At 44.0% G+C, this 17898-nt stretch overlaps 1 protein-coding gene across 1 annotated transcript in view; it reads right to left on the bottom strand.

Annotated features, from left to right (window-relative positions):
- ATP8A1 (ATPase phospholipid transporting 8A1) overlaps positions 1-17898 on the bottom strand; it is a 227265-nt gene that overhangs the window by 34310 nt on the left and 175057 nt on the right. The window contains exons 30-32 of the mRNA XM_045018807.1: positions 8231-8292; positions 1969-2025; positions 1331-1438 (exon numbers count right to left, since the gene is read on the bottom strand). Coding sequence (XP_044874742.1) covers positions 1331-1438; positions 1969-2025; positions 8231-8292 — 227 coding nt within the window. The remainder of the gene's footprint in view (positions 1-1330; positions 1439-1968; positions 2026-8230; positions 8293-17898) is intronic.

The following is a 17898-nucleotide window of genomic DNA, read 5'->3' as shown; positions in this document are numbered from 1 at the left end:
AAATAAAAGGAGAAAACTAGGGGGATGAACGTCAATGGATTCTGTGATTTAGGGTTTCTGAAATTTTTGGTGGGTTTAATAATTTCTGCAAAATTTAAGATTTCGTTAAAAAATATGTTTGGTCTTCTTATGTTGCAAAGAAATACTTTATATTAACAAATGTACTTCTGCAGTTATAGCCATATATGAAAAACAGTCCCCATCCAAATAATTCCAGTGCCAGAATTTTTAGTTCACTAAGTTGCGTGAAACTTTCTCAATGAAAATTAAAACTTGCCAAGGTACAGTAAAAGCTGTTTTATCCAGCACTTCACCAACTCAAAATCTCTATGAATCGGCATTTCTGATCTTCATTTAAAGTCCAGTTTTTAGTTTGGTTGGCGCAGGGCCAGCAAGGGATTGGGACACAGGAGTGGGTGCGGAGCGTGGGTTCTGGGAGGGAATTTGGGTGTGGTTGGGGGGCTTGGGGCACAGGAGGGGGTGTAGGATCTGGGGGCCGCTCACCTCAGGCGGCTCCCCACAAGCGGCAACCTGTCCCAGCTGCTCTTAGGCGGAGGTGCAGCAGGCAGCTCTGTGCGATGCCTCCGCTCGCAGGCGCCACCCCCGCAGCTCTCATTGGCCATGGTTTCCGGCCAATGGGAGCTGCACAGCCAGTGCTTGGGACAGGTTGGGAAGTGTGCAGGGCCGCCTGCCGCACCTCTGCCTAGGAGCAGCTGGGACAGGTCGCTGCTTGCCAGGAGCCGCCTGAGGTGAGTGTCCCGCGGATCTGGCACCCCAATCCCCTGCCCCAGGCCCCCACCCGCACCCAAATTCCCTCCCAGAGCCTGCATCCCACATCCCCTTCCGTGCCCCAACCCCAGCCCCGCACGCCTCCTGAACCCAAACTCCCTCCCTCTTAGTTAACCGGCATTTTTCAATTACCAGCACCCCCCATGCTCCCAACATGCTGTATAAAACAGCTTTTACTGTACTATCAATCTTACAACTAGGTTAGGTATTGATCTCCCACTTTGCTGTGTGATGCAGTCACATAGAGAACCCTTTTCTGCTGCCGCTGAACTACTTTTTATAAAAGTGTACAAACCTATGTTCCTTTAACAAGACAATAATAACAGAGCAATTAGACTTAGATAAATCTATAGATATGTGAGAAGCCTGCCCAATACACCATGGCATGTTCAAAAGTTCTCTCAAATATTGGGAAAAATCCTCACAATTTTCTCCTGTCCCTGCAGCAAACAGTGCAATCCAATAAAGATCAAAACCTAACTGAGCATTTCAACCACATTTTATGCAGAGATTTGGAGATTAGTTAAAAGACACACATTACCTCCCCGGACATGTCAGGTGCCATAGGAATGACAGGCCACAAGGACGAGTAGACTCCAAAAAACACTACCCAAAGTGCAATGCTTCCCCATATTGCTATATGGCTAAACTGAAAAACAGAACAATCAAAACATATTTAATATTTATTCAGTCCCTACAATGAGTTCAGTGCTATACAGAACACTCTAAGAAAGATGGTCTTTTTCCTTGGAAGTTTACAGTGCAATTCTGACAAATGGGATTTTCAAAAGTGTCCAGCATTGACCCAACTCTGTGCCTGCTAAGTGAATGGTAAAACTACTAGGGCCCCTTTAGTTGGAGCAAGATAATACTTATTTTCAAAAGTAAATTAAAAAAATTCCCATACAGCTTCATGATAACATCCAGCTGCATAACCATGTGATATTATTTTGATCCTTGTCCTAAGTCCCCCCTCTTCATTGCTTTTCATTTGTTTTTGACCCACAATATTTTGTCATTTCAGAGATATAAGATCTTTGAGGCATACACTGTATCTTTACCTGATACTGTAAAGTGCATAGCATAATTTGAGTGATAATAATAAAGTAATAAGGAAATTTAATCTATCATATATTTCTGTAGGGTACTTGAGAGCATGAATAATAAGCATTTTCTTACCAAGGTCCAATATGAAGTCTCTAATCCAGCTTTTAAACACACTGTTATCACTACAAACTATTAAAAAAGGAGAGAAATCTGTTATTTTTCTTTAATAAGTCAGATTGTCCTCAGACTATTAATGGAACACAGGAATTCAAAATAAAAGGACCCATAAAGGGCTTATGTTTAACATTTAATGGTAATGCACATGAAAAAAATCATGTGCATTATTATACAGTTTATGACCCATTAAATAGCAATCATGCATATGGCATCTTAAAACTTATAAAACATGACTTTCATTCCTTTTTTATATTATTACTATTTCATTCATTATTTCATGTTTTTTTAATTGTTCTTAAAAACATGAAATAATGAATGAATGAATGGATGGATTAAAATTATTCAGGTGTATGCTCCCACGCAGCAAGTGGAAAATGAAGAAATGGAACATTTCTACGAAGCGCTGGAGGAGGCAATGCAGAAAAGATCCATCTACACAATCATACAAGTGCTTATGCTGGGGGGGGCTCTCTGGAAGGGTGACAGGAAATCCCCTCCCTCAGCTCCTAACTCCATGTGCTGCCTTCGCCTGTAGGCACTGCCCCCACAGCTCCCATTGGCCGCAGTTCCCAGCCAATCGGAGCTGCAGAACCGGGGTTTGGGGCGGAGCGGAGGCAGCATGCGGAGCTAGTAGCTGGAAATAGCCGCTTCCCAGGAGCCAGGTAGGGAACCTGCCCCAGCCCCGCCAACCGCCCCCCACAGCACCTGTGGCAGCCCCCTGGCAGCGATCCTCCCTCCCCCCACCTCGAGTACCTGCGGCACCCCCCCGGGCTGCACACATGTCGCACCCACGGCTGCTCCCGCCCCTCGAGCTGCCTCCCACAGTTTTAGTCGGGGTATATAGTAAAAGTCATGGACAGGTCATGGGCTGTGAATTTTTGTTTACTGCCAGTTACCTGTCCATGACTTTTACTAAAAATACCCGTAACTAAAACGTAGTCTTAGTAATAAGGCATCTGTCCCCAAAAATCTCAGGTCTACTTCCTTGTGAAGTATTTTGCATCTTTATGTTCATATGATTTGCAAACAGGTCAGTCAAAGGTAGGCTGAACATCCAAAAAATTAGCCTGAAAACCGCCTGATTCAGGCACCACTCAGAGTTGTTGACTCTGAACCAGTCAGACCCTAGTTTATGTAGATCACTCTGAGGGAAAGGAGAAATGGCTCCACCTACCTCATTATTTCCACTTGTAGTGCCAGATTCCTTGTTCCCCCTTCATTGTTTAAATATGCAACCATAATTATATTTTCTGATTGAACTAGGCCATGGTTCCCTGCTAGGATGGACTGGAACAGTTGCAGAGCCAGTCTGACTGCTCTGAGCTCTACAAGGTTTATGCTGTGAGTCTTTTCCTCTGGGTTCCAGAGATCCTGGGTTGATCTGATCTCCAAATGAGCTCCCCAGCCTCCTAGGCAGGCATCAGTTGTGAGAACTAGAGGATCTGGAAGGCAGATGGGCATGCCTTTGCAGACATTGTTGTGGGCTGATCACCATTGTGGGGAGTTGAACATGTGTGTCATAACTCATACTTGATCTTTCATGTGTTCTGGGAAGTGGTCCCACACTTTTGGGATGAAGGCTTGAAGATGTCTGCTGGGTGACTGACCCATGGAATGATCCCTACACATGACACCAGGAGGCCTAGTAGTTGGAAACACAGTGTTATGGTAGGCCTTTTGCAGCTCCTGGATTTTCTGGAACCTTTCTAATGATGGGTAGAACTTTGCTATGATGATATCTAACTCCTCTCTCAGGTGGGCTATTCTGGTTGATGCAATCAAGGAACTTCTCTTGACATTGATGATGAAGCTCCTGTAGAAGATTCAGCATCTGAGGCATGGCTCTGTGCACTGCTGGTTGCAATGGAGCTCTAATCAGGATGTTTGTATAGGACGGAGTATAGGAAAGTTCCCTTCAACCTGAGTCTGGCTATAATCACCAACACTACCTTTCTAAAAACCCTGGAGGCCATGGACAGGCTGAGCAGGAGTGTTTGGTACTGATAATGTTTCCTGCTGTAGGTGAACCTCAGAAGTCTGTGGTGGCACAATCTGATGGGGATATGGAGATGTGTGTCTTCTAGATCCACTGAGGACAAGTATTCCTCCCAGGAGAGGGATGACACCATAGAGGCCAGCGTCTCCATCCGAAAGTTCATTTTCTTCATCCATTTGTTAACCCTTTTGAGTTTGAGTATGGTTCTGATACCAACCCCCCACTCCCTTGCCTTCCTGTGAACTTCTGAATGATGAAGAAGAAAGGTTCTCTGGATTCTATTCTTTCTTCTGTGGGAACACACTCAATCACTCTCATATCCAGAAGATGTGATATTTTGTTCTGGACCACATTGTGTTTTGAAGGGTCTCTGGAAACTGGCACCTGGATGAAGAATGAATGGGATGGAGCCTGCAGCTTGAGGAAGTATCCCTAGCTCATAATCTCCCTGATCCACTTGTCTGTAATCAATGAAAACCATTCCTTTAGGAAATGGGAAATTCTACCCCCAGCTTCAGCTCTGGGTGGAGGCCTATGTGACCTGTGACATAAAGTGGATTGGGTGGGGGGTCAGACTTCTCTGGACTTTTCTCCCAAACCCTGATTCAGTTATTTTCCTCTGGAGAATCTGTTGTGCCTGTGCTGGTATCTTTGCGATGATGAAGGGCAAAAGGAGTGCCTCTGTCTGAAGGCTGGTCTATATTATCTCCTGAGGACACTGAGTGAACAAGGGAGAGACAGTCTGGATTTTGCCACACTGTCAGCCACCACCTTATCCAGCTTTTCTCCAAAGAGCAGGCAGCCTGTAAACTTGGCTGAGCAGAGGACCTGCTTAGAGTAAATATCCACTTTCCAGGATCAAAGATCAGTGGTGCCTGGTTACTGAGCTGGAAGCCATTGCTTGGGCTGAGAACCTCATTGCATCTAATGCTGTTGCTAGGGGTGACTTTCTTTAAAATAGAAACAGAGTCAGGGTGATCTCTGTCCTTACGGACTTTAAGATCTTCCAGCCACGAGAGGGATGCTTTTGCAAAGCAGGAAGGAGGACTGAAGGGGTGTCACAGTGGCGGTGGAGGATTTTGAGGGGAGAAATTCACTCTTAAGACTTACTCTCAGGAGCCTGTTCAAGTTGGATTTGAATCATGGAGACAACCTTATTGCACCTAGTCTAGAACTTCTCAGAGGGGCAAAAAATCTTTGCTGTATTTTTTCCCAATCCTGATCAGACTTGGAGTCCAATAGCTCACCATCCTCAGTGGATGAGGGGGAAGAGGAGGAGGAAGAAGAGTTGAAAGACTTTTATCTCCTATATATTCTGAGCTTTTTCCCTTTTCTGCCTTTTTTGATTTAACTCTTTTTGTAAGCTTTGGGAGTGTGGAGGCTCTGCTGTGCTACGGTGAAGCCTTTTACAGCTCGCCTTTTTTAGGGCTTGAAGCCTTCTCAAGGGATCTGTCTCTGAATCATACCCCATTGGCTCCCCTTCCCCCGGGTCAGAATCTTCATGGTTGACTTGGAAGGGAGAGGGGCTGATTAGAAGCCCTGCTTTTTTCCCCCAGGGCACTCGGGACTCACTTTAAGACTTAGGGTGGGGAGAACCTGCAAGTCTCCTTCTTTGTTCTGTAGAGGCCCTTGGGACTTACTCCCCAAGTTGAGCGGTCAGGGTCCTCCTTTGCCTTTGGAACTTCACCCTGCTCTGCAGTGGGATTCCCGATCCATTATTCCTCTGATGAATCATGGCTGCCTTGATGGGTAGATGACTCTACCTGCCTGTTTGACTCATAGCCCTGGGACCTAATGGAGTTTAGGGTTGGTTGGATGGTGCAGGCTGGGCACAACTCGCCATCTACCAATCCTGGGAAGGATGCCTCATATATAGATCACGAGTTGGATTTGAGCCAGTGCTTTCTTGGCAGTTCTGTCATACCTGCATAGGGGCAGAGGAGCTGGTAGGGAGATAGGTTATACTCCCAGACAGTTAACCAACCCATGGAGGAGGAGGACTGCTGAAACGGAAGATCATTGCTCCTTGTGCCCAAGAATGGGGAAGACATTAAAAAAAAGTAAAAAATAAAGGTGAAGGCAGGAGCAATTGAAGCAGCCAAACTGTCTTGCTGTGGAGGCAGAGAATCTGTTGGGAGTGGACATGGCCACAGCGTGCAATGCCAGAATGCTGATCTGCCTCCAGTGAGCTGCAGGGTGAGGAGAGCAGCCCAGATATCCAGAATTGTGGGAGATGCTGGGCTGCAGAAGATGCATTGGCTGTGTCAATCCTTAATGGGGATCAGTCCACTGCAGGAGGCCAGGTTTGTATCCTGAGTGCTTGGACTTCACCACAAGCTGTGGTAATTGGCATGAAGGTGTGCAGGGGGACCAAATGGTTTTTATCTCTCTCTCTCTCTCTCTCTTTTTTTTAAAGGTACATCCTTTAGAGAAAAAGCATGACAATAATATTCTTCATTAAAAGGTTGAAAGAACTGATTTAAGGTCTCTGAAGGTCGGACACTTGCTGGGTTCTGTCTTGCTGCCATGGGTGGTAAAAGGGAAGTGAGGGAGGAATGCAGCCACTCTGTCTTTTATGCCTTTTCATAGGAACATAAAAAGGCACAGGGAACATACATGTCTCCCACAGACACTGCCATTCAAAAAAAATCCAATCTCGCATGCATGCAGTGCATACACCTCGACAGTACTATCCGCACTGACACAGACTTGAAGAACAATTTACTATTCTGGACTATTTCCTCCTGTTTCAATTAAGATACTTCCCATTTCACTAAGGAGATGAGCCTGATAGGGACGTATGTTTGTACTTCTCTAGCAGGATTTATTTTGTTCTGTGCATACAGAAACAGGAACATCCTTTAAGGGAATGAATCCCTATCTTAAGAGAGGAAGGGAAAAAGAAGTGCAAGGAACAGTATGAGACTGCTGCTTTTAATGACTCGAGGAAGCCCTCAGTTGCTGGTTGAGAGAGGTATTTAAGAAAATGAAAAACATGTTTTTATTCCATTATCTACTACAGGGGATAGAAAACTAAAGGAAAGTACAAACCATAATTAATAAACAAAAAGAAAGTAACAGGTGAGTGAGTTAGGTTTCTGGTTACTTCTGACAACTCAGATGCCTCCATGGGGAGCGTCTAGCAAGTCCTTGATATTGGCCTTGACTCATGGGGCACTATCTTCTCCAAGATTAAGAGGAGGAAGAGAGAGTTGTGTGTACACAGGGCCCCAAACCAATTTCACTGCTGAATCAGCTGGGGTCTGTCCCCCAGGCAGGGCCACCTGGGGGGGGGGAGGGGAGCAAGAGGGGCAATTTGCCCCAGGCCCCGAGCCCCACAGGGGCCCCCACCAGAGTTTTTCGGGGCCCCTGGAGCGGGGTCCTTCACTTGCTTCGGGGGGGTCCGGAAAACTCTTGTGGGGCCGGGCGCAGGAGCTTCTTCTGCTCCCGGTCTTTGCCGGCGGGGGGTCCTTCCGCTCCGGGGCGGAAGTACCCTCCCACTGGCGAATTATCGCTGAAGATGGAGCGGGACCCACCGCCGAAGTTCAGCTCGGTCTTCGGCGGTAATTCGGCGGCGGGGGCCCTTCCGTTCCGGGACCCGCCGCCGAAGTGCCCCGAAGACCCGCGGCGGGGGCCCCCCTCCACCGAATTACCGCCGAAGACCGAGCTGCATTTCGGCGGCAGGTCCGGCTTCGGCGGTAATTCAGCGGCGGGGGGGGGCCCCGCCACGGGTCTTCGGGGCACTTCGGCGGCGGGTCCTGGACCGGAAGGCCCCCCCCCCACCGAAGACCCCCGGAATCCTCTGGGCGGCCCTGCCCCCAGGGATTTATATGCACGATGGAAAATGCCAGGAAATTACAATCCTCTTTCTTTCCTTTGCACAAAAGATAGCACCCTGTAAAAAGGGCAAACAGGCCTATCCTTTTGCCCTTGTTTTGTGAGCTTGCTGGCAGAGAACCAGAGTCTGCAAATCATGCACCTCATAGGATCATCCAATTTGTCCATTTATTCTCAAGACACCACATTGTTTTTTACATGGAAGAGTTAACACAAAGAAAGAAAAAGTATAAATAATATTAGAAACATATATTTAAAATATAGGCATTTAATATATCATTATTAAGTACACATATATGGAATGAAGAAGAAGCAAAGTTAAAAGAGAAAGATTCGAAAAAATAACCAGCTAATAGAACACCAGACAACGGCAGCAAGACTTACAGTGTAAACAATGTTTCCCAAGAGCAGGTAGTCTGAAGTTTTACCATTGCCAAATACAGTGCCTGCAGGAAAAAAAAAAGATGATTAAAAAAAAACGTTTATTTATGGGATATTCCCTGCAATTCTGTTTTTGTAAAGGTATAGTCTAACAGAACTCTTTCTGTTGGGCACTGGGTCTGGTGCTCCCAACACAAGACAAGGCAGAATTTCCTGAAATGAATGCCTTTTAGGTTATCTTTAGTAGTGGTGACCAGTGACTGGTCAGAGCAGGGAGAGCAATTATTAATGTCTTAGCTCTCTAGAACTTTCCAGCTATAAATGATGTAAGAAACAAGTGTTTCCCATAAAGGCTAAATATATTTTTTAATCACAGAATTTACAAACACAATAACTTCTCTCAAGGCATATATGAAGTATACATATTTTTGGACATGATACTGTCTGTCTGTCTGTCTAGCTAAGCAAACATGTTTCTGGAATAGGGATAGCCAACTCTTCTGCCCTAGCATTTTAATTCTTTTTTGGGATGTTTGTTATTTGAGCTGGCCAAAATTGGACAGTTCTGTGATTTTGTGTATTTAATGTGTTTGTATGCAAGTTTGTGTGTGGATATACACATCTTATATACACTAACTTATATATACATACACAGACATAAGTATCTGTGTATATAAAAACACATTTGCAAGGCTTCCTGAAACATGAATTTTGAAGCAGTGCCTTCACGCTTGTTTATACAGAACATACTTGATTGTCTACTTCCAGCAGTACCAGTTTTTAAGATCACAGTTCTCTGAAGGGTCTTAGTATGTAGGATAATTGTAGTCTCCAGAATACTTTGGTGTTGTTGTGCCTGGAATGAACAAATTGACTGAAGCATCTCTGAGTGGACTCCTCATTCTAAATGGGATGTATTGGTGCTCACTAAAATTTGTGTACGTTCAATACAGAAGCATATCCTATACTGCAGTGCAGTTAATGCTGAGTTCAGCATTAACTGCACCTTACATTGCAACCAAACCAGAAAGTTTATTATGTTGTACAGATCCCAATCATTTTAGCAATGGAAAGGAAGCACTACTGTATGTAATCATTTTAATAGTTTTTTTATGAAGCAAGGAGGGGACACAAAAAAGGAGTGGGATGAGATACCTGAAAGAAAGAGGAGACAGGTGGTGAGAAAGGGGAAGAAAAAAGAAGGGAAATTTCAGTGGCAGTAAGGAAGGAAATAATGGCCAAGTCAGAGGGAAAACAAAAAAGAGAATGGAGCTCTTTTCCTCTTTAGTCAGTTTGGGTTGAGAGCATGAGAAAGATACAGAACTCAACAGGCAGGTAGTTGCAGTCTGTAGTAGAAAGTATACTGCATAATCCACTTTTTGCTACCTTGCCTTGCATTAGGTTTATTGATATTCTGTTGATTAATTTCATTATTCTACTGTTTGTGAATTTAAACATTTTACTTGTTTATTTTCATTTTACTCCCTTTATATCCCTTTTACAAAAAGCTGGAACAGAAATTAGTTTTATCATGCATCAGAAGTGCTTCTGTCTCTCCCCTTCAAAAGAAATCACTGATGGTTCATCAGGATACTGGGATGTCAGCAGTGTCATAGTCAAGAATCATAAAATTACTTTTTTACTGACATAATTACAAAATTATGACAAAAACCTTATTTTTCAGGTTGTTTAGTGACTGTTGCAATAGCTGCTGTTAGTGACAGCTCTTCTGTTGGTCGACAGTGAAAAAACTGGTACTGACACAGCTACAACTACACTGCATATTGAAAGAAACCTGACAGATAGAGGGATTGGGGCTATTACTACTTGCTGACATGCTATATATTGCTGCCACAAAAGCTATAGATGTGGATGTTCCTGCCTGCTTCAACACTAGATATACAGACGACCAAGAGAGGTGCACAGACGGAGTAGATGCAAATAGAGGGAGTTTGCTTGGAAGTTTGCCTAGGAGGAGAGCCCAAAGATTTTTTGCCTTTCAGCCTTCTGGGAACAGTAAATACATCAACTGAAGAGAAGAGGCTCTTGATACATTAAAAAGGAAGAAAATATGGACAGTGAGGGAACAGCTGTTGTGACCTGCACAGGATGTGCCATGTTTGTCTTTCTACCAGAGGACAGAAGCGACTTCATCTGTATGAGTCTGGTCTCCATACTGGAAGAAAAGATTAAAGGACTGGAGTCCCAAGTATTGACCCTGAATTACATCAGAGAAAATGAAGACTTCCTGGATAGAAGTTAGGATTTGGTATTGTGGGTACAGCATGCTGAAGAATCAGAGAGGGCAATACAGAGAGGACTGAAGAATAGGGAAGAAAATTGGCAGAGTGTGACCTCCACAAGAAGAAGAACCAATATACCCCTAACACAGATAGATCTAAGCAACCGCTTTCAGACTCTCAGCACAGGTACTACTGCTAAGAATGCCTTGGAAGAGTCATCTGAGGGAAGAAATCAGAAGGAGACCCTGTCGACCAGAAGGCATGGGATGCATTGTCCTAGGGATGGGGTTCCATGACCACCACTCCCAAGAGGAGGAGAAGAGTGGTGGTAGTCAGGGATTCCTCCTAAGGCAGATAGAGTTATCCATCTGACGACTGGACCAGGAATCCCAAGAACAGTGCTGCTTGCCCAGAGCTAGAATTTAGGATGTGATTGAGAGTCTGCCAAGACACATTAAGCCCTTAGACCACTACCACTTCCTACTTATCCACATAGGCATCAATGATACCACCAAGAGTGACCTTGTACGGATCACCGCAGACAACACGGCTCTGGGAAGAAGGATAAAAGAATTTGGGGCTCAAGTGGTGTTCTTGTCCATCCTCCCTATTGAAGGAAAAGGTCTGGGAAGGGACCATCAAATCGTGGAAGTAAATGCCTGGCTACTCAGGTGGTGTTGGTGAGAGAGCTTTGGCTTAATCGACAGTGAGCTGATGTACCAGGATTACTTTGATGAGATGTAAAAGCAGCAAAGAGTCCTGTGGCACCTTATAGACTAACAGATGTATTGGAGCATGAGCTTTCGTGGGTGAATATCCACTTCGTCGGATGCATGTTGAGATGGGCTCCATCTATCAAATATTGGGAAGAGCATCTTTGGACAACTTCTGGATAACTTGATGAGAGCTTTAAACTAGATCTTATGGGGGATGGTGGAAAAAATCAGACCAATACACATTTAGGCTCAAGTAATGAAGAGAAGGGAAAGGGGCTAAATTCTGGAAAAGAGACTAGAAACACAACTGCATTAAAAAGGCAAGAAGAAAAACAACAGGGCAGTCTGCAAAATATCTTTGATACCTGTATACCAATGCAAGAAGTATAGGGAACAAGTAGGATGAACTACAAGATATGAAGAAAATTATGATTTAATTGGCATTACAGTGATTTGGTGGGACAACTACCATGATTAGAGTACCAGCAATGAGGGACATAGCTTGTTCCAGAAGCATAGGTATGTGGAAAAAAGATGAGGATTTGCATGGTATGTCAAGAATGTATACACTTGCTCAGATTCAAGAGCAAGTGAGTAGCAGATCTACTTAGAGTCTCTGGGTGAGGATAAAAAGGGACAAGAATAGTCGCAATGTTATGGTGGTCGTCTATTCCAGACCACAAAATGAGGAAGAGTAAGTGCTGAGGCATTCTACAAGCAGTTAACAAGATATATCTTGTATATAATGTGTATCTTGATTTTAGTGTGGCTTTTGATATGGTCTTGCATGACTTACTCATAACTAAACTAGGAAATACAGCCTAGGAGGAGCTACTATAAGGTGGGTGCATAACTGGTTGGAAAACCATTCTCAGACAATAGTCAGTACTTCACAGTCAAGCTGGAAGGGAATATCAAGTGAGGTCCAACAGGCAGGGCTGTTCCTAGGGGTGTGTGGGGCCTAGGACATAGGTGCCGAGTTTCTAATCTGCCAGGGGGTGCTCCCCCTGGCTCTGTCCAGTCCCCAGCGTGCTGCTCCCTCGCTCCCCTTTCCTCCCCTACCCGCCCAGCACCTCCTGATACCACAAAGCATCTGATCTGTGGCAGGTGGTAGGCACTGAGAGGGAGAAGGAGGCACTGATCGGTGGGGCCCGCAGGAGGGCGGGAGGCGCTGAGGGGAGAGGGAGGTTCTGGTGTGTGGGGGGGGCTCTTCATCGCCCTGCCCACCCGCCTGCTGCTCACCTCCCTGTTCGCCTCCTCACTCCGCTCACCCACGCGCCTTGCCTCCCCACCTGCCTCCTCACGATTAGAAGTGCGTCTCCCCCGCAAAGTGCAGGGCCCGGGGCGGTCACTCCGATTCGCCATCCCCAAGGGATGGCTCTGCCCATAGGGATTAGTTCTGGGTCTGGTTCTGTTTAATATCTTCATGAATTATTTATATAATGGCATAGAGAGTACACTTATAAAGTTTGTGGATGATACTAAGCCGGGAAGGGTTGCAAGTGCTTTGGAGAACAGGAGCAAAATTTAAAATGATCTGGACAAACTGGAGAATTGGTCTGAAGTAAATAGGATGAAATTTGATAAGGACAAATGCAAAGTACCCCACTTAGGAAAGTACAATCAGTTGCACACATACAAAATGGGAAATGACTGCCTAGGAAGGACTATTGCGGAAAGAGATCTGGGGGGTCATAGTGGATCACAAGCTAAATATGAGTCAACAGTGTAATATTATTGCAAAAAAAGCAAACATCATTCTGGCATGTATTAGCAGGAGTGTTGTAAGGAAGGCACAAGAAGTAATTCTGCTCTATTCTGTGCTGATTAGATCTCAGTTGGAGTATTGTGTCCAGTTCTGGGCACCACATTTCAGGAAAGATGTGGACAAATTGGAGAAAGTCCAGGGAAGAGCAACAAAAATGATTAAAGATCAAGAAAACATGACCTATGAGGGAAGATGGAAAAATTTGGGTTTGTTTAGTCTGGAGAACAGAAGATTGAGAGGGGACATGATAACAGTTTTCAACTACATAAAAGGTTGCTATAAGGGGGAGGAAAAAGAATTGTTCTCATTAACCTGCGAGGATAGGACAAGAAGCAATGGGCTTAAATTGCAGCAAGGGTGGTTTAGGTTGGAAATTAGGAAAAACTTCCTGTCAGGGTAGTTAAGCACTGGAATAAATTGCCTAGGGAGGCTATAGAATCTCCACTGAAGACTTTTAGAAGCAGGTTAGACAAACACCTGTCAGAGATGGTCTAGATCAGGGATCAGCAACATTTGGCACACGGCCCATCAGGGTAATCTGTTGGTGGCCACGAGACATTTTGTTTACATTGACCATCTGCAGGCATGGCCCCCTGCAGCTCCCAGTGGTGGCGGTTTGCTGATCCCGGCCAATGGGAGCTGCAGGAATCGGCACAGGCTGCAGGGATGTTGCCGGCCCCTAGTTTAGATAATACTTAGTCCTACAATGAGTACAGGGGACTGTGCTAGATGACTTCTTAAGGCCCCTTCCAATTCTATAATTCTATGATTAGCTAACATACATGAGCTAGTATTAATGCGGGATTTTAACTTCCCTGATATCTGTTGGAAGACTATTGCAGAAAAGCATAATATGTCCTTCAAGTTCTTAGCATGTGTAGGGGACAACTTTCTGATTCAGAAAGCTGAGGAAATAACTGGGGGGGGCTCATCCATTTTGGATCTGGTTTTGACCACCAGGGATGAATTAGTTGCGAACGTGAAGGGAGTCAGGAACTTGGGAGGAAATGATCATGATGTGATAGAATTCAAGATCCTAAGGAAAGGAGGACAGTAGAATCGCAAAACAAGGACACTGGATTTCAGAAGGGGAGACTTCAACCAACTCAGAGAAATAGTAGGCAAGGTCCCATGGAAAGACCAAATAGGAAGAAAACAAGATGAAGGGGGCTGGCAGTTCCTAAAAGATGTAATACTAGAGGCTCGACATCAAGCTATTCCAATGCAGAGGAAAGATAAGAAGAGCCACAGGAGGCCAATGTGACTGCACAATGAGCTTTTTAGCTATCGAAAACACCAAAGGGATACATACAGGAAAAGGAAAGAGGGGCATGTCATCAAGGAAGTATATATGGGAATAGCACAAGTATGTAGGGACAAAAACAGGAAAGACAAGGCAAAGAATGAGTTACATCTGTCAAGGAATGCTAGAGACAACAAGAAGGGGTTCTTCAGATATGTCAGACAAAAAAGAATGATCAGGGATGGTGTGGGTCCGTTGCTCAATGGAGAAGGTGAACTGGTAATGCAAGATGATAGGAAGGCAGAGCTGCTCAATGCCTACTTTGCTTCAGTCTTCTCACAAAAAAATAACCTGACCAGATGACTAGCAAAATTACCATAGACAATAAAGGGGAAAGGATGCAGATCAGGATAAGTAAAGAGCACGTCAGAGAACTTCTGACCAATTTGAATGAATTCAAGTCAGTGGGGCCTGATGCTATTCACCCCAGGTTGCTGAAGAAATAAGCTGGGGAAAAAAACGTTAGAGTCACTGGAAATAATGGATGCAAACTCATGGATGACAGGAGAAGTCCCAGAAAACTGGAGAAGGGCTTATGTACTGCCCATCTTTCAAAAGGGGAAAAAGGAGGACCTGGGAACTATAGACCAGTCAGCCTGACCTTGATATCTGGGAAGCTACTAGAACAATGTATAAAACATTTAATTTGCAAATACCTGGAGGATGCACAGGTAATAACTAGCAGCCAGCATGGATTTACTAAGAACAAATCATGCCAATTGAGCTTGATTTCCTTCTTTGATAGGGTAACTGGTTTGGTGGATAGGGGAAATGTGTTGGACATAATATATTTGGACTTGGCTTTTGACACAGTCCCACATGACATTCTGATAAATAAACTAGAGAAATGCAGGCTCAGCCAAACTACCATTAAGTGGATACATATTGGTTAAAAAACTGCAAACAATGAATTAACTATTAATGGAATGATGTCAGATTGGAAGGAGCTCTTGAGAGGGGTTCTACAAGGATCTGTTCAGGATCTGGTGTTAACATCTTTATTAATTATCTGGATATAGGTATACAGAGCATACTGATCAAGTCTGCAGATAACACAAAGCTAGAGGGGTTGCAAATACATTGAAAGGCAAAGGATAAGGACAGATTCCATCAACTCAGCCAAAATAGGATGCAGGATGGGTTAAGAGGGGCAACCCAAACAAATTTAATGACCAGTGAGGAATTTCCCTTTGTCATTTGTCCCTTCCTTCTTGCATCCTTTGGAAAATTCCTGACTATAAGTAGATATATTAAGCAATCCTATAAGGGAAGGTGGGTTTATGTGAAAGGTGACTTGGAATATGTTAAGTATTAAGTTTGCCTCTGCTATCTATAAACACATGGGAAAGTGAGAAACATTTGTAAGGAACTGACTATAGCTTTGCAGATTTTTAGCCTGGGGACCTTAGTCCCACCCTGTGCAGGAGGTGGAAATACCCTTAGGTTAGAGTGGTCTCTCAGTGGCAGAGGTGGAGTTAAGCCCATTTGTTCACAAGTGTTTAATCAATGACTGTTAGTGTCATAGTAGCCAGAGAGACTACCTAGGGTGTTAGAAATGGACTACCTAGGGTGTTAGAAACTATCTTTGTATTTCAAAAGGGCTGCATATGAAGTAGGTAAAACTAAATGGTTCTCTCTACATTCACAATGTGTAGTTTCTTCTCAAGGGGAGAGGAAGGATTTGGGTAGAGGGTTGGCAGGATCATGGGCTTATTAACATGGAAGTCCAAAACCACTTATGAATTTATAGACAAATGAAACAACATTTTGTCAGGTGAAAAACTCTAAGAATGGAAGTTAATCTAGCAAACTTAATTATTCAGCATGCAAAGATGAGGTTTTAGTAACAAATGGAGCTACTTCCACAGTGAAAAGATGCAGGAAAACTTTCATACATGTCCACAGACCTCAGGGGCCACCCAGATAGTGACTGCCCTGTCCAAATGATTTTGCATAGTGTCCAGAGGAGAACAGGAAAGTAAAAATATAATGAAAGGCCTTTCCCCAACCCAGAGGAATGCATTTCACCACAGGAAGGAGAGGTCTAAGAGCAGAAGCATGGGATCTGAAGGCAAACTTATTAGTTCAACACCTGTTGCAGAGTCAGAGGCCACCTTCTAGTGCATGCCCCTTAGCTCCAGAATAAAGGAAGAGAACTATGGAAATCACTCTCTCTTTTTTATTCTGGAACCAGCTAGATTAAAAAAGACCCGAGAGCTGAAGTATGCGGATGTCCTCAATGCTTCTTCGATGAAGGCTGGTACAATGTAGAGCCTTTAAAACACAAAGATACCAACCCTTGATTCTCATCACAAACAAATTCTTTAGTGATACAGGTTTCCATCTTTGATTCTGTAACATACCTTCCAAGAGACTACAGGTGAGTCATACCATGTCTCTGCACCTCAGCCTTCTCCTCTATAAAATAGGGACAATATCTCTCTACCTCAGTGCTTTTCAATTCTGAGGAATTCAGAAAGAAGGCACTGATTACCACAAAAGCACCACCAGAACTAATGCATCACTGGAAGAGAGCAAGTAGGAATCAAAAGTGGGGTAAAGATAGTAAAGGGCTTGAGAAAGACAGTCATTATTACTTAAGAAGAAGGAAGCCTGCTCAGAAGATGAAGGGTCCCCTGAAGTATTGTCTCAGATATTTTCTCCACCAGGATCCTCTGAAGGGTTCGTTTTGACATTCTTCCTCCCATCGGGGTCCTGCACACTCTTATAGGAATCCCTGAAAGATGCTCTCCAAAAGTTATTAGGGACTGGAAACCTGCAAATTGGTGTAGAGTCACCAGATGGTTCTTAATTGTGGTCTTTTCTAGCTGGGTGCTTCCTAATTTTGTCTCTATACTCCATGTCCCTTCCTAGTATCAATCTTGCTCTTATCTTCTAATCTGAAAGAGAAATTACTATACTGAACAAAGGGAGCTGAACTGGAAGAACTGAAAGCTAGACTTCATGTTTTCAGCAGAGAAGACAAAAATAATAAATAAAAGAGATGTAAGGGGTGAAGTCTTTATGCCTTTCACTATTCTTTTTCTTCATGTTTCCTAACAGAGGATGCTACAGTTCTGGTAGTCTAGAATTTTCCTCATGATGAAAGAAGAAACAGATGAACAAGAAATGAGATGGAAGAGAAATCTCAGATCAAAGAAGAGAAGCAGCATAAGGAAAACACCTGAGAGCTCAAGCAATTTTCAGCTGCTTTGATTGCATTTTTAGATGTCCAAAGCTTTCTAGGTCTGATTTTTCAGCATATTAGCAAATGGTCATCTAGTCAGTGTGTAAACTGGACATATGGGCATCTGTATAGCCCATGTACATAGAATCATAGGACTGGAAGGGACCTCGAGAGGTCATCTAGTCCAGACCCCTGCACTCATGGCAGGACTAAGTATTATCTACATTATCCCTGACAGGTGTTTGTCTAACCTGCTCTTAAAAATCTCCAATGATGGAGATTCCACAACCTCCCTAGGCAATTTATTCCAATGTTTAACCACCCTGATAGTTAGGAAGTTTTTCCTAATGTCTGACCTAAACCTCCCTTGCTACAATTAAACCCACTGCTTCTAGTCCTATCTTCAGAGGTTAAAAAGATTTTTTTCCCTCCCTTCTCCTTGTAACAACCTTTT

Source organism: Mauremys mutica, chromosome 5, assembly GCF_020497125.1.
Source record: "Mauremys mutica isolate MM-2020 ecotype Southern chromosome 5, ASM2049712v1, whole genome shotgun sequence".
Lineage (NCBI taxonomy): Eukaryota > Metazoa > Chordata > Testudines > Geoemydidae > Mauremys > Mauremys mutica.
This window is presented reverse-complemented; position numbering and strand designations above follow the sequence as displayed.